Source organism: Odocoileus virginianus, chromosome 20, assembly GCF_023699985.2.
Source record: "Odocoileus virginianus isolate 20LAN1187 ecotype Illinois chromosome 20, Ovbor_1.2, whole genome shotgun sequence".
Lineage (NCBI taxonomy): Eukaryota > Metazoa > Chordata > Mammalia > Artiodactyla > Cervidae > Odocoileus > Odocoileus virginianus.
The window spans coordinates 41,629,899-41,653,273 of record NC_069693.1 but is presented as its reverse complement, the minus strand read 5'-3'; the positions used below and the strand labels follow the sequence as shown (position 1 = coordinate 41,653,273).

The 23,375-nt window shown below is 38.8% G+C and overlaps 1 protein-coding gene across 1 annotated transcript; it reads left to right on the top strand.

Annotated features, from left to right (window-relative positions):
* The first annotated feature begins 11,081 nt into the window (after positions 1 to 11,081).
* Positions 11,082 to 23,375, top strand: CNEP1R1 (CTD nuclear envelope phosphatase 1 regulatory subunit 1). The gene is made up of 6 exons (XM_020887743.2): positions 11,082 to 11,215; positions 12,251 to 12,322; positions 14,488 to 14,561; positions 18,556 to 18,665; positions 18,776 to 18,830; positions 22,018 to 23,375. The coding sequence occupies exons 1-6, from the start codon at positions 11,191 to 11,193 to the stop codon at positions 22,057 to 22,059; spliced, it is 378 nt and encodes a 125-aa protein (XP_020743402.2). The 5' UTR covers positions 11,082 to 11,190; the 3' UTR covers positions 22,060 to 23,375.

Below are 23,375 nucleotides of genomic sequence, written 5' to 3'. Positions count from 1 at the left end.
TCCTCACACACAGACACAAAGTGTTAATTAGCTTGATTGTGGTAATCATTTCACAATGCACAGGTAAAGCAAATCATCATATTGAACACTTCATATGCAATTATTACTTGTCAGTTTTACCTCAATAAAGTTGATAAAAAAAAGAATGGAATTGCAATTGGATACTAGCACTAAGTAATGTTTATGACCTAATTTTTAGGAAACTATACTTATCTCATTAAGAAATACATTTCCAATCAAATTTTATCCTGTTTGTTGTTATTTATTATAATATATTTATATTGCCTTGATCAATTGCTTACCAAATATAATTTATTAAGCAACACAATCCAGAACGCTTTTTTTTTTTTAATTTTGCCATACTGGGTCTTCCTTGCTTTGCACAGGCTTTCATTGTGGCTCAAAGGCTTCTCACTGCTGTGGGCTCTCTTGTTACAGAACATGGGCTCTAGGGCTCACAGGCCCAGCTGTCGCAGCTCACGGGCTCTAGAGTCCAGGCTCTGTGGTTGCGCCACACGGACTTAGTTGCCGCGCAGCACGTGGAATCTTCCCAGGCCAGGGATCAAACCCATGTCCCCTGCATTGGCAGGAGGATTCCTATCCACTGTACCACCAGGCAAGTCCAGAATACTGTTTTCAATAGAACCCCTTGGACAGAAGAAATTTAGCTTTTTAAAAATTTAATTTAGATGCATAGTTTTGTTACAGAGAAGTATAAGATGGCTTTCCTACTAGCTCAGACAGTAAAGCATCCGACTGCAATGCGGGAGACCTGGGTTGGATCCCAGGACTGGGAAGATCCCCTGGAGAAGGAAATGGCAACCCACTCTAGTATCCTTGCCTGGAAAATCCCATGGACAGAAGAGACTGGAGGGCTGTACAGTTAATGGGGTCACAAAGAGTCACACATGACTGAGTCACTAACATACACACATGATATGATAGTCGATTCAAATTTTTTTTCAAGCATAAAATATATTTTGTTAGAAAACAACTTCATGAAAAAATGGAAAGGAAATAGTAGTCCAGAGAAGGAATGAACAATGCCAAAGATTTTTACTTAAACAAAGAGCTTATTTATTTATTGTGTAACAGCTTTATTGAGATTTGATTCACTTGTCATGGGTTTCCTCCATAGCTCAGCATTTAAGAATCCTCCTGCAATACAGGAGACATGGGTTTGATCCCTGGGTTGGGAAGATTCCCCTAGAGGAGGAAATGACAACTCACTCCAGTATCAGTATTCTTGCCTAAAAAATCCCACGGATGGAGTGGCCTGCTGGGCTTCAATCCAAAGGGTTGCAAAGAGTCAGACACGACTGAGCACATGAGCAATTCACATACCATATGGTTTACCCATTTAAAACATACTGTTCAGTGGGTTTTAGTTTATTCACAGAGTTGTATCATCATCACCAAAATCAATGTTATAACATTTTCATCACCCCAGAAAGATATACCCTATCCATTAGCAGATACTCCTCATTTCCCCCCAACTTCCCTCTGAAAAACAATAATCTACTTTTCATCTCTATAGATTTGCCTAGTCTGACATTTCATATAAATGGAATCGTATTATACAATATGAGTTCTTCCTGACTGGTTTATTTCACTTAGCAAAACATTTTCATGGTTCATCTATGTTGTACCCTATGTCAGTGGCAAAAACACAGGACACTGAAAGATGAACTCCCCAGGTCGGTAGGTGCCCAATATGCTACGGAAATCAGTGGAGAAATAACTCCGGAAAGAATGAAGAGACAGAGCCAAAGCAAAAACAACACCCAGTTGTGGATGTGATGGTGATGGAAGTAAAGTCTGATGTTGTAAAGAGCAATATTGCATAGGTACCTGGAATGTTAGGTCCATGAATCAAGGCAAATTGGAAGTGGTCACACAGGAGATGGCAAGAGTGAACGTCAACATTCTAGGAATCAGTGAACTAAAATGGACTGGAATGGATTAATTCAACTCAAATGACCATTATATCTACTACTGTGGGCAAGAATCCCTTAGAAGAAATGGAGTAACCATCATAGTCAACAAAAAAGTCCAAAATGAAGTACTTGGATGCAATCTCAAAAATGACAGAATGATCTCTGTTCGTTTCCAAGGCAAACCATTCAATAGCACAGTAATCCAAGTTTATGCCCTGACCAGTAATGCTGAAGAAGCTGAAGTTGAACGGTTCTATAAAGACCTACAAGACCTTCTAGAACTAACACCCAAAAAAGATGTCCTTTTCATTATAGGGGACTGGAATGCAAAAGCAGGAAGTCAAGAAATACCTGGAGTACAGAATACCTTGGAATACAGAGTGAAGCAGGGCAAAGGCTGACAGAATTCTGCCAAGAGAATGCACTGGTCATAGCAAACACCTTCTTACAACAACACAAGAGAAGACTCTACACATGGACATCACCAGGTGGTCAATACCAAAATCAGACTGATTATATTCTTTGTAGCCAAAGATGGAGAAGCTCTATACAGTCAGCAGAAACAAGACCGGGAGCTGACTGTGGCTCAGATCATGAACTCCTTATTGCCAAATTCATACTTAAATTGAAGAAAGTAGGGAAAACCACTAGACCATTCAGGTATGACCTAAATCAAATTCCTTACGATTTTACAGTAGAAGTGACAAATAGATTCAAGGGATTAGATCTGATAGAGTGCCTAAAGAACTATGAATGGAAGTTCGTGACATTGTACAGGAGGCAGTGATCAAGACCATTCCCAAGAAAAAGAAATTCAAAAAGGCAAAATGGTTGTCTGAGGAGGCCTTACAAATAGCTGTGAAAAGAAGAGAAGCAAAAGGCAAAGGAAAAAGGAAAGATATACCCATCTGAGTGCAGAGTTCCAAAGAAGAGCAAGGAGAGATAAGAAAGTCTTCCTCAGTGATCAGTGCAATGAAATAGAGGAAAACAATAGAATGGGAAAGACTAGAGATCTCTTCAAGAAAATTAGAGATACCAAGGGAACTTTTCATGCAAAGATGGGAACAATAAAGGACAGAAATGGTATGGACCTAACAGAAACAGAAGATATTAAGAAGAAGGGGCAAGAATACACAGAAGAACTGTACAAAAAAGATCTTCACAACCCAGATGACCATGATGGTGTGATCATTCACCTAGAGCCAGACATCCTGGAATGTGAAGTCAAGTGAGCCTGAGGAAGCATCACTACGAACAAAGCTAGTGGAGGTGATGGAATTCCAGTTGAGCTGTTTCAAATCCTAAAAGATGATGCTGTGAAAGTGCTGTGCTCAGTATACTAGCAAATTTGGAAAACTCAGCAGTGGCCACAGGGCTGGAAAAGGTCAGTTTTCATTCCAATCCCAAAGAAAGGCAATCCCAAAGAATGTTCAAACTACTACACAATTGCACTCATCTCTCACACTAGCAAAGTAATGCTCAAAATTCTCCAAGCCAGGCTTCAACAGTACATGAACTGTGAACTTCCAGATGTTCAAGTTGGATTTAGAAAAGGCAGAGAAACCAGAGATCAAATTGCCAACATCCATTGGACCATTGAAAAAGCAAGAGAGTTCTAGAAAAACATCTACTCCTGCTTTATTGACTATGCCAAAGACTTTGACTGTGTGGATCCCAACAAACTGGAAAATTCTTCAAGAGATGGGAATACCAGACTACCTGACCTGCCTCCTGAGAAATCTGTATGCAGGTCAAGAAGCAACAGTTAGAACTGGACATGGAACAACAGACTGGTTCCAGATCGGGAAAGGAGTATGTCAAGGCTGTATATCGTCACCCTGCTGATTTAACTTCTATGCAGAATACATCATGGGAAATGCCGGGCTGGATAGAGTACAAGCTGGAATCAAGATTGCTGGGAGAAATATCAATAACCTCAGATATGCAGATGACACCACCCTTATGGCAGAAAGTGAAGACGAACTAAAGAGCCTCTTGATGAAAGTGAAAGAGGAGAGTGAAAAAGTTGGCTTAAAACTCAATATTCAGAAAACTAAGATCATGGCATCTGATCCCATCTCTTCATGGCAAATAGATGGGGAAACAGTGGAAACAGTGACAGACTTTTTGCTGGAGGGGGTGGGGGGCAGCCATGGCGCTCCAAAATCACTGCAGCCATGAAATTAAAAGATGCTTGCTCCTTGGAAGAAAAGTTATGACCAGCCTAGACAGCATATTAAAAAGCAGAGACATTGCTTTGCCAACAAAGGTCAATCTAGTCAAAGCTATGGTTTTTCCAGTGCTCATCTATGGATGTGAGAGTTGAACTTTAAAGAAAGCTGAGCGCTGAGAAATTGATGCTTTTGAACTGTGGTGTTGGAGGAGACTCTTAAGAGTCCCTTGGACAGCAAGGAGATCCAGCCAGTCCATCCTAAAGGAGATCAGTCCTGAATATTCATTGGAAGGACCGATGCTGAAGCTGAAACTCCAATACTTTGGCCACCTGATGTGAAGAACTGACTCATTGGAAAAGACCCTGATGCTGGGAAAGATTGAGGGCAGGAGGAGGAGGGGACGACAGAGGATGAGATGGTTGGATGGCATCACTGACTCAATGGACATGAGTTTGAGTAAACTCCAGGAGTTGGTGAGGGACAGGGAGGCCTGGCGTGCTGCAGTCCATGGAGTTGCAAAACAGTCAGACTCGACTGAGTGACTGAACTGAACTGATGTCAGTACCTGTTTCATTTTTATGACTGAATAATATTCAGTTGTACGGACAGACCACATTTTGCTTACCCATTCTGCAGCTGATGAACATTTATTTCCAGTTTTTTGTTAATATAAACAATGCTGGTTTGAACATTCACATATTAGTAATTGTATGGAGGTATGTTTTCATTTTTCATAAATAAATAGAAGTGGAATTGCGGGGCCATATGGGAATTTACATTTAATTTGTTTTTTGAATGTCAAACTGTTTTTCAATGTGGCTATATAACTTCACATTCCCACAAGCAAGGGTTCTAATTTCTCTATATCCTCAATAACAGTTATCATCTATATATTTTTTCAAATTTATTTATTTTTTAATTGAAGGATAATTGCTTTACAGAATTTTGCTGTTTTCTGTCACATATCAAATGAATCAGCCATAGGTGTACATATGTCCCCTCCCTCTATGTTTTTTATTCTAACCACCTTCATAGATGTGAAGTAGTTTTTCATCATGGTTTTGATTTGCATTTTCCCAATGGCTAATGATACTGAGCATCTTTCACGCACTTATTGGCCACTGGTATTTTTCTTATTGGACAAATATCTATTCAAATCCCTTATCCATTTTTTATTGTTTGATTATAAGAGTTTTTAATATATTCTGGATATGAATCCCTTATCAGATACATGATTGCAAATACTTTCCAGCATTCTATGAGTTGTCTCTCTTTTCACTTTCTCAGTGGTGTCCTTTGAAGCACAAAGTTTTTATTTATTTTTTGGCCATACCACAAATCATGTAGGATCTTAGTTCCCCAACCAGGGATTGAACTCTCACCCCTTGCAGTGGACGTGCAGCAAAGATTTATTCCTGAGACTTCCCTGGTGGTCCAGGGTCTAAGAATCTGCCTTCTGGGAGGCAGAGGACGTGGGTTCGATCCCTGGTCAGGGAACTAAGATCCCACATGCCATGGAGCAACTAAGCCTGAGAGCCACAGCTACTGAACCACAGAACCTGCACAGCCATAGCTAGAGAGAAGCCTGTGAGCCGCAACTAAGACTCTAAGCAGCCAAATTAATTAATTTAAAAAATATTTATTCCTGTTTTCTTCAAAGAGATTTATAGTTTTGACTCTTACATGATCCATTTTGTGTATGGTGAAGACAGAGATACAATTTCATTATTTTGCATGTGGATATTCAGTTATTCTAGCATCGTTTGCTAAGAAGACTGTTCTTTCCCTGTTGAATTGTTTTGGTACCCTTGTCAAAACTCAATTTTAACTATAAAAGCAGGCTTTGTTTCTGAATTCCCAATTCTATTTCACTGATCTATATGTCTGTTACAGGTCAGTACCACATTTTCTGTGTAGAAAGTTTGGAAATGTGTAAGTGTGAGTTCTGTCTTTATTCCTTTTTCAAATTTATTTTGGCTATTGGGTTAATTCTAGGATCAACTTGTCAATTTCTGCAAGGAGAAAAAAAAACAGTTGGGATTTTAATGGGTGTTGCATTGACCCTGTAGATTATTTGGGGGAATATTGCCATCTTAACACTATTATCTTCTAATTCATGAACATAGGATGTTTTTCCAATGTTTTAGGTCTTCATTAATTTCTTTCAATAATTTTTATAGTTTTCAGAATACAAGATTTGCCCTTCTTTTGTTAAATATATCTTAAATATTTTATTATTTTGATGCTATGTAAGTGTTTCACTTATTCCATTTTCTGATTGCTCATTACAAGTGCAGAAAAATGCTGTTGTTCAGTCACTAAAGTTGTGTCCGACTCTTTGCAACCCCATGGACTGCAACACGCCAGGCTTCCCTGTCCTTCACTATCTCCCACAGTTTGCTGAAACTCATGTCCACTGAGGCAGCGATGTTATCTAACCATCTCGTGCAGCGAAATATACTTTATTTTTATACTGATCTTATACCCTACCTTGCTGAACCCGTTGTTTGGTTCTAACAACTTATTGGTGAATTACTTAGGATTTCCTGTATGTAAGATCAGATCATATCCTCTACTTTTTCGTCTCCCATCTGGATTCCTTTGATCTCATTTTACTCCGTAATTGCCTGATAGAACCTCCATTATGATTTTGGACAGAAGTAGCAAGCATAGACATCTTCGTCTACTTCTTGGTTTTAGGAAGAAAATGTTCCCTTTTCTTTCTGGCTGTGCTGGGTCTTAGTTGCTGCGCTTGGGCTCTCTCTGATTGCAGTGCTCCGGCTTCTCATCATGGAGGCTTCTCATGTTGCCGGGCACGGGCTCCAGGCGTGGGCTTCAGTAACTGCGCTACACGGGCTTAACTGCTCTTCAGGATGTGGGATCTTCCGGGACAGAGGGTCAGACCATGTCCCCTGCATTTCCAGGCAGATTCTTAACCACTGAGCCGTCAGAGAAGTCCTGCAAACATTCACTTTTAAATATGAAGTCAGCTGTGTGTTCTGTCCACATTCTTCATCAACATTGAGGAAGTTTCCTTTTATTCTTGGTTAGTTATGTGTTTTGATCATGAAAGGGTGTGAGATTTTGCTAAACACTACTTTTGCAACAATTGAGATGGTTATGCAGGGTTTTCCCACACTTCTACAGTTGAGATATAATTTGCATAGCATAAAATCCACATTTAAAGTGGCTTTTGGTATACTTACAAAGTTAGGTAATCATCACTATCCAATTCCTAAACATTTTCATCACCCGCCCCCCCAAAATCTCATACTTTCCACTTTCCCTTTTCCTAAGTCCTTGGCAACCACCATCTACTTCCTGTCTCTATGGATGTAGCATTTATCAGTACTTCATTTCTTTTTATTGTTGAATTATATTCCACTATATAGAAATATCACATTTTGCTTACCTATTCATTAGTTGATGGGCATTTGATTGTTTCCACTGTTTGACTATTATGATTAATGCTACCATGCACATTCATGTGCAAGGTGTTTTGTGAACATATGTTTTCAGTTCTCTCAGATATTAAGAGGAGAATTGCTGGTTCATATAGTAACTATATGCTTAACTTTTTGAGGAACTGCCAAACTGTTTTCCAAAGTAGCTGCACCATTTTACATTCCTACTGACCATACATGGTCTTCCCAGGTAAAGAACCTGCCTGCCAACGCAGGAGCTTCAGAGACACAGAGACATCCCTGGGTTGGGAAGATCCCCTGGAGAAGGAAATGGCAGCCCACTCCAGTATTCTTGCCTGGGAAATCCCATGGACAGAGGAGCCTGGCAGGCTACAGTCCACGGGATCACAAAAAGTCAGACACAACTAAAGTGACTGAGCACACACACCCTACCATATATGAATGCTCCAATGAGCCAGTTTTTCTACATCCTCATTAAGTCATGTGGTTTTTGTTATTTACTCTGTTTATATGATATATTACACGTACTCATTTTCTTTTTTTTCTGAATTGTAACTTTTTGTTTTATATTGGAGTACAGTTGATTGACAACGCTGTGATAGTTTCAGGGGTACAACAAAGTGATTCATATACACACATACATGCATCTCTTCTTTTTCTAATTCTTTTCACATTTAGGTTGTTGGGTACTATTGAGCAGAGTTCTCTGTGCTATGGATTCCAGGGTGGTGCAGGGGTATGTAGCACCCTGTACTATACAGTAGCTCCTTGTCAGTTATCCATTTTAAATATAACAATGTGTTCTCTCAATTCCAAACTCCCTAACTATCCCTCCCCCTAAATCTTCTCCCTTGTAAACCATAAATTCATTCTCTAAGTCTGACGTCAAACCCACTTTGCATTCATGGGATAAATCACACTTCACCTTGTTGTATACTCCTTTTTATATGTTGCTGGATTTGATTTGCTAATTCCTTAAAGGACTTTTATGTCCATATTCATAACAGATATTCATGTATTTTTAAAGGGATGATGGTGGGTGTCAAATTGCCATGGTATTTCGATTCCATCGAATACCTTTAAAAGAGTCACGTAAGAGTTTACTTCCAAATGTCAATATTTACAATACCAGAAAATACATCTTTTATAAGCATTCAAGTCCATGATGAAAATCTCAGATGTAGTTCTTGAAACATGTGAGGAGGCATACAAGTTGTCAAAATTATTTTAGAAGGTGTCGCCATGGAGATGGCAGGAAGATCCCTCTTGTAGTCACTCCAACGGGCCATTGGAAGTTTCTGAGGACAACGTGTGATCTTTTAGTATTTTATGAATCACTATTTGGCAAAAGGGTGGGAACAGGAGGCTGGTGAGGGGTCACAGCTGTAAATCCAGGCTATATGGTGGCTTGGATTAGAGTGGGAGCTGCAGAAGTGGTGAGAAGTGATTAAATTTTAAATTGATGTGGATGATACAGGCAAGAGGATTCGCTACGGAATCTGATCTACCATGTGGCGAGAGAGAGAGGGAAAGAGAATCAAGGATAATTCCAGCAACAGCGTTTGGAGCTGACCAATTCATCTACCTATTTCTAAACTCAACCCTAAAATGGATTTGATAACACATTTTGGTTCATGTTGCTGCTGTGGGGTTTAAAGGAGGTTTACACACTCCTGAACTATAAAAGATGTAGCACCAGACCTCCAGGAAAATAGAACAAATTTTAGTTATTGTATTGGCTATCCCTCTTTGAAGCAGATCTTCATCTTATCACTGACGTTTTAAGGGTTTTCAGTGTTCTGTCTTTTGTTTTTACACGAAACACTATCTTTTACACAGGGCAGGAGACCCTAGAGGGAGACCTTTGCATTCTTGGCTTATATCCCAGTGTCTGGAACATGTAGTACTTAAATATTTGTTAACTATCTTCTTGACAAATCTCACTGATATAGTGTTTCTACAAATCTATATCCGTTGGTCTCCCCATTACTTCAGGTTCCAAATTTTTTAGCCTGACTATGAGCCCCTATTTTCCTCTCTTCCTCCCTTACTGTTCCCCAGGCCCCTGTGATCCATACATGCAGGTGTCAATAACAGGATAAAAATGTACACCCTTTCAAAGGCATGTTCAATGTTGTTGTTTTTTTTTTAACACAGATGAAAATGAGTCTGTGACATGAATGTGTGACTGATACACACTTCTGGGCAAGTTTGTTTTACTTTTCATTTTGTAAATGAACCTATTAATACCTACATTGGTGGCTTTCAAACTTTTTTTTATTGGAGCCCTCATTTACATATATGTTTTACATTATGATCAGAACATAGCACATATGGAATACACACACAAACAAAATAAAAAATCATGAAATGACACATTTTTACTACTAGTGGTGCTAATATTTTAAGTTTTAGTTTAGTTCATATTTACAAAATAACAGTTATGGCTCATTTGCATGTCTTTCATGATCTTCTCTGGGGTTTTGACCCACAGTTTAAAAAAAGATTGTGTTGAGGCGCTAAATGAGATAATGTATGTAAAGGGTTTGGTCCAGAGGAAGGCTCTGGAAGTGTTAAGGTAAAGGAGCCTACAAAGTGAAGTAATGGGCAAGGATGTGTCAATTCTAATGGCAAGTAGGGAAGAGGAAAACTGAAGGATGAGTGAATAAAATATCAACAGTGAAAAAATCCCAGTGCCACTTGGAGCTTCCTAGTGCCCATCTTTGTATGGCCAGTTGCTTCTTGGGGCTCTCAAATCAAACGCCCGGCCCTGTGTGTTAAATAGCACTTCCCTAGAACTAGTTCTCATTACCCACCACCACCCACCCCACCACCCACCTCCCGCTCTTATCTCACTGCATCCTATTACCCTGTTACTTCCTTCACGGAACCAAGCTTACCTGAAATTAATGATCTATTTGCATGTTTCTTGTCTGCTGTAACCCTTCCATTTTGAGGATAGGAGTCTTGTCTATCTTGCTAAACTGCATCCCTGATACAGTGCCTACCGGACATGCAATAGTTCTTGAATGAATGAGTGACCACAAGGAAAGGAGCCAGAGAGTGTTTTAATCAAATATAAATGTAGTCAATGCCTTACAGATTCTTTTAAGTTCCAGAACACTCATTTTACGGTTTATGAAAATTGGATGACATGAGAAAAAATAACCAAGGGAGAAATGTGTACTTAAAGGGTTCGTCGTCGTTCAGTCGCTCAGTCGTATCCGACTCTCGGAGATGCCATGGACTGCAGCACGCCAGGCTTATTTAAGTAATGAAAGAACCAAGCGGGAAACTAGGAATAGTACACACACGAATGAATGAACTTTCCCGGACAGGCTGCAGTTCCTCCCCAGGGCAGGAGGCGGCGCTAGTGTCACGCCGACTCAGCCGCCGACAACTCTTGGTCCCTTTGGCTGACCGTCCAACGCCAGTGCCCGAGAACCGTGAGGGAACTAGCCAATAGAAAACCGTCTTAGTTACAAGGTCTGGCGGAAATGTCCAATGAGCGTAGCGGGTCTAGTCAAGGGGCGGTGCCAAGAAGAGGGGCGGAGGGAAGCGGTTAGAGGTGGGAGTTGGCGCTGCGGGCCGGGTAGGGACCGCGAAGCTGAGATGCGGACGGGGCCGCGCCGGTGACCGGAGCTGCCGCCCGACATGAACTCGCTGGAGCAGGCGGAAGGTAGGGTGCGCCTCCTGGGCCCTTCGCTAACTCCTCCCGGAAGCTCGCGGGGCCCTGGAGGCGCCGGAATCGTGGAAACCTGGTCGGGAGAGAGGAGGCCGCGAAGGATGGACTGACGGGGCCCGGAGCTGGGGGCGCGGGGGCCGGCCCAGGGGCCAAGGGGCGGCCGGACACGGCCTGGCGCTGCTTCCGGCGCGCGTGGCCTCCGCCGCCGCTGGAGAGGCGCTGCGTCAGCTCCCCCCATTCCTCCTGCGTGGACCAGGGAGCTTCTCGCCCAGTTATTTCTATTTCTTACTTGTTAGCAAGCCTTGTAGGGCGCTAACCCACTTTATTTTTTTCTAGTAGTCGATAAGAGTTCTATCCCTAATTTCTGCCTTGGTTTTTGGTAACTGCCGGGGTAAGGGAGTGCCTCTTGGTATCCCTTTTAAAGTTTGAAAAGCGCAACTGAAAATGATACCTTACCTTGCTCATTCAGCGGAAACACCTTGAACGCCCCTGTCTCGTAGAACCAGGCGTCGGCGCTCCAGAAGTGCCACATAGATCATCTGTAAGCTCTTGGGCGGCTGGAAAGGGGAGTGTCTTTCCATTACCCATCCGTTAGCTGATCAGAAGTCCAGTAAGAGCATACTGAAAGCGTAGCTGTTAATTAAACATAAGGGTATCGAGACTTTGGTCCTAGGTAAGATATTGTCCTAATACGGAGTTCTTGATTCCAACAGAGTTAAAACTCGGCTTGATTTTGATCCTTTACCTGCAACCCCAAATTTCTAGCTTTTGGCGCCGACTGAGGCTGCTGCTGATTTTCCACATACCATTTTATGAGGAACCAGCTAGTTTTCTTATATGTGAAATTGGAACTAAAGAAACCTAGTGTTTATCAAGGGCGTAAAGCTATCATAGTAAAGAAGTGAACAGTGCAGTGATACATGTGAGTTGGTGTGCAAGACCTGAAGCAGTTAGGGTATTTAAAATTCATCGTAATAGATTCAGATTACTAAGAGTAGCTAATTTCAAAATTGAAATCTTTTTACCTAGATCCCAAGGCTTTGGAGAGGAGACTTACTGAATATATTCATTGTTTGCAACCTGCCACTGGACGTTGGAGAAGTAAGTGCTTGGACGTTTTTTTTTAAGGGAAAATAAGCTGACAGTTGATACTTTTATTCTGCCTAGCAGTGATTTGCTTTCACGTAAAACTTTTGATTAACAAATGCTTGCTTAAAAAAAAAAATAAATAAATGCTTGCTTTATTAAACCATAAGGTTCCCTTTTGTTTTGACAGTTTTAGATCTATTTAATATTGTAAATAACGGTGTTTTAAAGAAATTTTAAGAAAAGAAACTGACAACCCTAAAAAGATAGTCGTATTTTGTGTGGTTGACTTTTTATTTTTGTATTAAAATACGTATATTTTGTTAGACATGTATGACAAATCTGGTTATCAGAACATGTAATAAAAATTTCAGTAGTCTGTTTAGCAGTTTTACAATTTTGCCTGTAAACTATTGAAGTAAAGTTTGTTGAAGGAAGTGATATTCAACAATACTGTAAGATATGACTTGAAAGAATTGTAGTTACTGCCCCATGGAAATATATAGGAAATAGGAAACGTAGACAAATATTTAAGTGATAAGATCAGTAAGCAGAATACTTTGTTAACTTTTGTTGGGAGAGTCTTAATTTCTTGGCTGTTCATTGCTGAAGTTTAATTTTTTTCAAGAAGAGTGAAAAGTGAAAATGGCTCAGTTGTGTCCCACTCTTTGCAACCCCATGGTCTCTGTTATAGTCCGTGGAATTCTCCAGGCCAGAATACTGGAGTGGGTAGCCTTTCCCTTCTCCAGGGGATCTTCCCAACCCAGGGATTGCACCCAGTTTGCATGTAGATTCTTGACCAGTTGAGCCACAAGGGAAGCCCACGAAGGACATATTTTATTTTGAAGTATGATTCAGTTGGCGGGACCGAACTGAAGAGCACTATTGAAGTCAGGGGTCTCTTCCTGTGTCAAGGTTTTTTGTGTAATTTTTATTAAATCTATTTGCAAAGTGCTGTTCACAAGCAGTAATGATTTTTCTCAAGCTCTCCAGTTTACTTAGGAATTATCCTGAAAACCTTATTTCACTGTTACTTGGGAATTTTTTTAAATGTACAGGATTATAAAATGTAATATAATGAATACACTTTTACTCTGGTTCACAGTCTCAGTGCTTCCATATAAATGACATCAGCTTGTTTAATATACCCATGTGTATGAGGTCCTGTCTGGTGGGTTTGATTATGATTTTGCTTCATTAAAAAAAAAGAAAAATCTGTATACTTTAGTATATTTCTTATTGGAAATGTAAGAGACTTAGTTTAATCTGTTCTGAGCTGAGAGCATAAATTTGAAATTTTGAGTATTATTAAATAACTGAAATGAGATTGTTTTTCTATGATTTGCCTCTTCTAAACGTGCGTCACCAGAAGTTCTAGATAATTAAGATTTCGCAATATTTCTTTTGCTCTTTGAAGCTTGATTTGCAAATTTTAGAAACATTTGCATCCCATTTGAAAGAAACTGTCTTGGTCCCCAGAACATTAACTAGGTCTTGGTGTCCCTGTATTATTTTAATAGTGTAATAGTATTTTAGTAATACTATTTATTCTCAAGTTTTACTTATGCTTTCTTTAGAATTTCTGAAATAATTCTACCTTAATGGGGAGAAAGAATCTAACTTGTACTGTCAGTAATTTCTACCCCAACTTTGCTTACGTCCCTTAAAGAAAATCTGATACTGATTGGTGTGCTCCACACTCCTAACACTGACCTTTGTTTAATTCAACAACAGGCGGTTGTCTGCAAGGCAAAATTCTTTAGTCCGAGTTCTCAGTGCATTCATAAAAGAGTCTTTGTTTGGTTTGTTTACATTAAAAAATGAGGTTTTGGTGGGAAGTGTTTTTTGTTTTGAATTTACAAAATCTGCAGAAAGCATAAAACACATAACAAATTTACTTTTAAGTTTTACCACCTTGGTTCTTACTGCTTTTAATTTCATAAATCTATAGAAATACTGACTAAAGAATTCAGGGGGACTGTATCCGCCTCAGTTACTAAGGTTCACATTGTTTTAGAGAATTCCCCAAGGTCTTGTGGCAAGTTTCCCTAATTCCTGAGTGGAGTACATTTTCCATTTAATGAAGTGCTGCATCCTCTGGCTGTTGTTTATTAAGAACTGGTAGTAGTATCGTATTAATGGCTTGTTTCCTTACTAATTTCATATTTATCTTTCATCAGTGCTTCTTATAGTGGTATCTGTCTGTACAGCTACTGGTGCCTGGAACTGGTTAATAGATCCTGAGACACAAAAGGTAGACCTTTTGATTTAAAAATCTTTCATAGATTAAGTGAGACAATGGCTATAGCAGTGCTTTGTTTTTTGTAAAGTATTAATCAAATGCTACCTATTAGTACTAGTAGTGATATTAATCATGTTAAAAATATGCCTTATATTAATTTGCTTGAAAAAAACTGTGGCTGGCTATTGCAGGTCAAGTATCTTTGCAGAGAAAAAGGTTTAAGAAATACTACTTTTATTACTTTTCATTTCTGAACTTGTATGCAGTTGTTATGTATCTCACTATTACATATTTCAGTGTAAACACTGTATCTCGTTTTGTTCATTTAGTGTCATCAGTACCAACTTTTAAAAACTACACAGCAACATTTTCTTCCATGAGTTACTTTTGTTGATGCCTTTCCTCACCCCTTAAAGCATTTGAGACAACTGCAGTAAGCATTATGATTAAATAGTAGATATAAGTGTAATAAGCAGCCAAGACTAGAAAAAAACAGAGTAGGAGGTCAGAACCAGGACGGAAACCAGATCACTAACACCATAGACCATCTGGGCCAGCATAATTGCCAGGGTCTCTGAAGTCACTGCCAGTTCCATGGTTTTCATCATGAAGAGGACATGTGTAAATTCCCTAAGCTATCAAAGCCTTTCTTTTTCAACTTCATTTTATCTTTAAAAAAATTTTTTTTTGCCTGAAGTTTAATTTAGAGACACAGAGAGCTGTCCCATTGGACGCTAAGAATATTGCTGTGCCAAATGCAATAACAGATTTCATAATGTTATTTCTTGAAGCATCCTTCAATGAAACACGATAGCATGTTTCTGAAATTTTCTACCTCTTTCTACCAACTTGTGCCTTAATTTAAAACTTGAGCTTTCCTGTTAGAGGAGGTAATCACCTTCAGTTTCTCAGTGGTTTCCTCTCTCCAGTTCAGCTTTCTTTAGGTATTAATGATACTGTAATTTTCACAAAATTAACCTTATTTCGCCTTTTAAACTATAATTAGATAAACTGCTTCCAGTAGCTTTATTTACAACCTTTAGGTTATATAGAAGAAAAACTTAATAATAAGACTTTTGTCTAAATGGCAGTTCAGACAAGCAGGGGGTTATTTACCATGTAATCTCTCTGACTTTATCCACTGAGGTGGAAATACAAAAGAATAGGAGCAGGGGAGGTTGGTGATGGGATTTCGTGTTAATAGAGGGGGTTTCTGTAATGGAAACCCGCCTGTGTGTCCCTTTATAGTTGGTGCTCATCCTTAGGAGAAGAGTGAAGGAGGCTGGCAAGAAAAAGGTCTGTCTTGGGAAATGAATCTGACTTCTAATTGGGAAAAATATAAGCTGACTTCAGCTAGTTGACATCTTAATAAAACATAGAGTTAAATGTAATATGAAATAGGCTCAAAATTCTGTAGTTAATGTGATTCTCTAAATTAGGTGAGAATGTAACTGTTAGCCTAAATGTCAGCTCTGTATTTCAATATTTAATAACTTCCAACCTGACAAGAGTTAATAAACAGCGACTGTGTCTGTAAGAAGAGCTGCAAGCTTGAAAACCAGTGTCTAGCTGGAGGAACACAAGAGGAGAAGGCATGTGGCAAACGGGAAAGTACACGAAAGCCTAAACTAGAGGAGGAAATTGTTACTTGGATGCAGTTGATTATTGCCATGGAGGAAAGAAGGTGGATACTGACCTAATTAAAATTAAAGCACTGTATATGCTAATACTGTGCAGGGCTCATAAAACACAGCTGGCCTGTGAGAATTGAACTGTCCTCAAGGGTTTAAGAAGACATTACTCTGGAATATTAATCTTTCTTCAAGATCTCATCCTTCTGGGAGCTTTCTCCTTCCTGATGTTTTCAACCTGTCATCTCTTCACTTGACAAATTTATTTAAGCAGTACCCTGCTAGGCCACTGTTCTCCCCTAAGTTTATTGTCTGTCTTGAAACATGCACACATACCTTAGTATCAGAGTGGAGCTCAGACGCCCTGAGTTTGATTCTGTTGCTCCCGTTTAGTTTCTAGTCCACCTGATTTCTTTTTCTAGACTCTGAATACTTGTCTTTTCCATCTGCATTCTGATTCCCAGTAGTCTGGCTTCAGTGCCTACACTTGTTCCGATTCTGGATCCTGTTCCCTTGTCCTTCTACATAGTCTCAGAATTGTGGATGGTTCTATTTTTTTCTACCATCTGATTATGCTCATATCTGAAATTAGCCCTTTGCTTCTCTTGAACTCTAGTTTTTTATGGATAGCTACTAATTATTCTCTCCTACTGAAATGTCCTGTGGCCATCTAAATCTAGTAGCTTCAAAACCAAACTCATGTTTTGTCTCTTTCAGAAAGAAAGGGTGATGCTGGAACTGAGTCTTGTAGGATATGTAGGAGCTAGCCAGGTGAAGAGAGAAAAGGAAAACGAGAGTGGTTAGACTGAGACCAGGTTGTGTGCAGTTTGCTCGCTTCTGCATTTTAACAGGGAGGGTAACTAGATCGTGTCTGACTTGTGTCTTCATTGAGATTAGGGGCTTCATCTCCGTTCATGCAGCAATATTTATTGAGCACCTTTATTTGCCTGGGTGGTTGCTCAGTCGTGTGCACCCCTTTGCGACCCTTTGGACTGCAGCCCACCAGGCTCCTCTGTCCATGGGATTTCCCAGGCAAGGTTACTGGGGTGAGTCGCCATTTTCTTCCTCCAGGGGATCTCCCCAGCCCAGTGGTTGAACCCCTGTCTCCTGTGTATCCTTCACTGCAGGCGGATTCTTGTCCCACTGAGCTACTGGGGAAGCCCCTGAGCACCAGTGTTTGCCAAGTCCTATTTCAGGTGTTGGGAAAATAGCGATGCCATGCCCAGGACAGTGTCCCTCCTCTTGCAGAACTTTTTTCTTTTTGGCCATGGCACATAGCATGTGGACTCTTTCCCAACCAGAGATCAAAGCCCCCTTCTCTGGGAGCATGGAGTCTTAACCACTGGACCGCCAGGGAAGTCCATGGAACTCGTAGTCTTATGCTTTTTAAATTAACTTCTCACTAGGAAGGGTTCAGTAAATATTGTCAGTAGGGTATTTTTTTAAATTATAGAATTGAATTTGTAATGGTTCAAGCATTTGGAATGAATGGAGGGAATATTACTATATTGTTTTGCTGCATTGAAGATTTAAAACATACATTAATTTGTGTAGCATAGCAATATGAAGAACTGGGATTTGGGAAAGTCTTCAAATTCCTTTTTTTTTTTGCCCTGCCTCGAAGCTTATGGGATCCCAGTTCCCTCTTGCTCCTTGTTCAGTGGCTAAGTCGTCTCTGACTGGTTGTGATCCCATGGACTGCAGCACGCCAGGCTTCGCTGTCCTTCACTGTCTTCCAGAGTTTGCATAGACTCATGTCCATTGAGTTGGTGATGCCATGCAACCATCTTATCCTCTGTTACCCCTTCTCCTCCTGCCCTCCAGTCTTTCCGAACATCTGGGTTTTTTCCATTGAGTTGGCTCTTTGCATCAGGCGGTCAAAATATTGGAGTTTCAGCTCCAGCATCAGTCCTTCCAGTGAATATTCAGGGTTGATTTCCTTTAAGATTGACCGGATTGATCTCCTTCTTGTCCAGCTGGACCCTCTTGTCCAGCTGACCCTCTGACCAGGAGGTCAGAAGCTGACCTTCTCCAGTACCACAATTCAAAAACATCGATTCTTCTTTATGGTCCAACTCTCACATCCAAACATGGTTACAGGAAAAACCATAGCTTTGACTATATGGACCTTTGTCAACAAAGTGGTATCTCTGCCTTTGAATACAGTCTAGGTTTGTCATAGCTTTTCTTCCAAGGAGCTAGGGATCAAACCCAGGCCATTGCAGTGAAAGCCCAAAAGCAACGAGGGAACTCACCAAATTCTCATACTTTAGAGAATTAAATGTTACATGTATTCATGCTCAAGTAAAGAAGTAGGAATCAATACTGTTCTAAAATTTTTAACATTTTTATATTTCAAACTCTTCTTTTGACAGGTGTCCTTCTTCACATCATTATGGAACCATCCATTTTTCACCATTAGCTGTATCACTCTAATAGGCTTATTCTTCGCTGGAATTCACAAAAGAGTAGTTGCACCGTCAATGTATCCTTTATCATGAATTTTATTCTCTGAACTAAACTAAAGCACCTCTCTAGGTGTTGTTAAAAGCTTACTTTTGAAATACAAATTTTCCTTTGACCGTATTTATTCAGTATAGCTGCTCGATGTCGAACTGTGTTAGCAGAATACAATATGTCTTGTGATGATGTAAGTATTTTCATTAGAAAACTGTAGACAACATGTGAAAGGACTGAAGTTCTTTGGTTTAGTAAAACAAGCATTAAAAATAATTTGTCTCAATGGAATTAATAGGGAGAATATTCAATGTAGCATTGATTCAAAGACACTTTTTTTAAAAACACTGTAACATCCCTGAAAATTGAGATACATCTAATAATCAGTGGTGTCTCATAGTTAAATTGGTAGAGAGTGTAATCTGTCTTAATGACATAAAGTCATGATACGTCTTCTAACTGAAGCTTTCTTAGATTCAGTGAAATATAGTGGTCTTTATTAGCCAAAAATGACTCGTTGGGAGTTGGTTTTATAAACTACTGTTATTTATCTCATGCTGTTGTGTATATAGGGTTTTAAATAGAAGTAATAGATTAATTGATAGACTATAGACATATGAACCTGCCATGTTTTTTAAAAAGTTAATCACATATCAATATGATGAGACTATCTCACAATTTTGATTTTATTTATAAAAAGCATTTTTACCTTCAACTTAAAAAACTAGTTAGTAATACCTGCCAAGTATAGAAAATTAGAATAAAAGGCCAAAAAAATTTTAGGGCAGGAGAACAACTGGATCAGTGAAAGAGAATGATAGAGGATAGTATCCAGGATATTTGAAGACCTATTAAAAATCAATAATAAAAAGACAAATAGTACATTTTTAAAATGGGAAAAGGTTAAGTCATATCACACAAGTGGAAATACAAATGGATAAAGGTGAAGACTGGACAGCCTCGTTTGTCATGGAGGAAGTGCAAAGTTAAACAGTTCATTTAAATACTACCTGTCAGATTAGTAAAAATTAAATACTTTATAACTCTAGTATTGTGGTGAAATGATGCAGCCACACACTGTTTGTTGGGAATATACATTGATGCAGTGGGTTGCCATTTTTTTCTCCAGGGAATCTTGACCCAGCGATTGAACCCAAAACCCAGGTCTCCTGCATTTTAGGTAGATAACTTTACCTTCTGAGCCACCAGGGAAGCCCTTTTTGAAGGATAGTTTTCATCATTCTTATAAAATGTAGTATGTGCTTGCCTCCTGACCTAACCATTCTACTTTTTTCTCCTACCCTGGTTGGGGGTACCATCCCACAAGTACACAGGGTTGTTCATTATAACATCCTTAGTAGTGGAGAAAAAAAAAAGGAAATAATTTTGGTGTCTCAACAAGGGAGTGGTGAGATAGGCTGTGGTAAAGCCATATCATAGGAAATCAGAAGTAAATCTGTAAATACGGACTTGGAAGTATCCAAGATATAATGTTAGGAGCAAAAAGTAAATTAACAAGCAATATGCTCAGTTTGGTGCTTTCTTTTTAGTTTTAATTAGGGAAATTTCCAAACATAAGGCAAAGAGAAGAGCTAAATGAACTTCAGTTATCCTCAACCAGTGTTCACAGTAAATCAGCTCTTGGCCATTCTTTTTTGTTTTCATGGCCATTCTATGTCATGTGTACCCCTGCCCACCTTCCCTGTCATCAGGTTATTTAGGAATGAAACACTTAATTAGCATGTTAGAAGCACCAAATTTTTATTCATATATGTGAATATAAATCCATAAAAAAAAACTATGTAAGAATTCATGCTAAAACTGTTTTCTTTTGTAAGAGAACTAGAATTTGAGGTAAATGGATGACTTTGGCTTGTCTTGTTTGAACTTTTTATTAAATCCATGGTATTTTTATACAGTGGAATACTGCACATCTTATAATAGCAGGTTAAAAAGGTGCAAAACTGCTGAAACACAGTAACATCGGTGAGTTTCAAAAACACAGTGAGCGAAAGAAGTAGAGGCAGAGAACACTCACTGTGTGATTCTGTTTATTTCAAGGTCAGAGACAGGCAGGTTCATCTATGGTGAGCAGTTACGTTGGGAGCTCAGGTTCTACTGGCCTTGGCAACAGGCATGGAGGAACTTTCTAAGTGGTGGTGGTGTTCTGTAGCTTGCCTTGAGAGGTGGCAACTTGGGTCTATACATTTGTCAAAACTTAATAATTTTATATGAATTACACCCCAGTAAAACAGTAGAACAATTAGTATCAAAGTTCTACCAAGATACAAAAGTATTACCAAAAATTAAGTGAAAGTAAGACTTGAGAGGGAGCCAGAATCCTGACAACACTTTTTGACCTGAGGATAATAAAATGTGTTTGTGAAAACCACCTAGAACCTTGGAACCAAAGATAATCACCATGTTTTATGTTTTGTTGGGTATCTCATGTACTTAAAAAAGAAAGATGTTATAATCAAGTTTTGAGTAAAGAACCTCTAAATAAACAGTGTTAAAGGTTTTTCAGTTCTGCTTCTTTGACCCAATGTTAGGATTTCAGTACAAGGGCTTGGGCCTGTTTTTCTTTTTTATTTGCATGATCTCAGTTAATGTCTTCCATTTTGTTTAATTACATAGTGCTCCACTTGAGGGATGCATCTTAATTTCATCCACACTTTACATATTGTATATGTTGTGCATATTTCATTAGAACTCAAGCTCCATGAGGACAGGAAACTGTCTCGCTCGTGACTGGGTCTCTAACGTCTCTTGAGGCCTGGCACATAATAAGCACTTGGTCAATCCTGTATGAAAGAATAGGACTTAAATGTGCATCCTTACACTTGCATATCTCTTCAGATAAGTTCCTAGAAATGAAATTCTTTGGATTATATGGTATGTACTTTTGGGGGGGGGGGGGATAAATAAGACACTTGGCCCTACAGAAGAGTTATATCCATGTGCATTGAATACCAACATGAGTGTCTTATCATTCCAACCTTAGGTTTGCATTTTAACTTGAGGAAATGAAAGTTTTGATGTTAGAAAAAGGGAAAAGTTTTTGTTCAGATACACAGTTTTATTTATGTTTTATAGACTCCACTTGGTAAGGAGCATAAATCAGCCTATACAAGTTGGGATTTTATTTTATCCAGTGGGTTGTTTGACTTTCAGGAAGATTGTATGTGTGTGTTTTAAAGTTCTAAAGATTTTAGAAGAAAATTCTACACAATACTTTGAAAGTATAGCTATTAATGGCTTAATCTTGACTAAATATAGAGGAGTGTTCTGATGCCTTAAAAGGTTTCTAGGAAAGTGGTGTTATTTTTAATAGAACTGTGTATATATTTTTTTAACCTTTTTTTTTTTCATTTTTACAGACAGGAAAACTAATTTTGAAACCTAGGCCTCATGTTCAATGACAATCTACATCCATTGTTTTGGGTCTTAAAACAACCTTTCTTCAAAAAGTGATACAGCAAAAAGCCATAAAGGATTCCTTTTACAGTTGGATATGTGACTGTCATAGCAACAACGGACAAGAAATGTGCAATATTTCCCCAGATTGTCTTCATGATGACAACTCTCATTACCAGTGCTTTGGTACCTTTGGTTATCTGTGTTTCAGTATTAGTGTCACTTTAGTACTTCAGATCCTGCGAAGATTTTTGCAGAAGAAGTATGTATGTAATATGTTACTAAGTTAAACTTAGAAACAGAACCTCATCCAGTTTTTATAATGTATTTTTGCAAACTACTGTAAATAGCCAATCAATGCCAATGTTAAAGAGGAAATGTTATGTGGACATCGTTCTCCTGCACCAGTATTTCAGGAACATCCGCTTGCCATCTCCACAGCTTTTTAAAACCGGCTATTACTTATAGCTGTGCCTTTCACTCTATACTCCTCTTTTAATCACAATGCAGGACAAACATCAGATTGAGCTTAGACTAAGGAAAATTCGTCCCCATTATGTTGTGAGAAATCGTAGATGTTTTGAGAAACAGTTTTTGTTAAACCAGATAGTGAATTTCAGGCACTGTAGTGCTATTTTCCAGGTTCATTGTTTTCATTTAATGCTAAATATACTTTATATTTTTTTAAATGATTTTAAGGACACTCCAAAGGCTTCTGAGTAGACAAATTTAGTTATAAATTATGTATTGTCTGGGAATTTGACAGTCATTGCTTTAGATAATTGGATTTTATGCTGTGGTAGACATACTGTTACACTAGTATTGTGCAGGTGTGATTGGTCATCCACTCCATCTTGGGATCACTTGGGAGCAGTGCCACAAACTAGAGTCTAAAATTCTCACTGTTTAGAGAGTGTTAATGACATACTGTGTATGCATATTAGCCACATGTACTATAATAACCCTTAAGATTAAACTATTGGGATTGCTGTAAATATTTTAAAGAACTGGAGTTGCCTTCTACCTGTTTATTAGAAGATTTTGAAAAGATTTAAATTATTTCATGAGCAATCTTTTTAATTTCATTTAATGTAAAGCTGAAAATTCAAAGACAGGACAAAAAATTTTTAACAAGGCTGCCATTTATCTTAAATGTGTTCATTTTGGCTTTCACATGTATAAAATTTTATTCTTTGAACTGCAGCAATAAACCCTCTGCTCCTACTAAGTCTTAAGAGGGTATTCTATATATTCTTCATTGTTTTATTTCCTGTAAATTTTGTAGGTAAATATGTGCATAAAAATAAATACTTTATATATA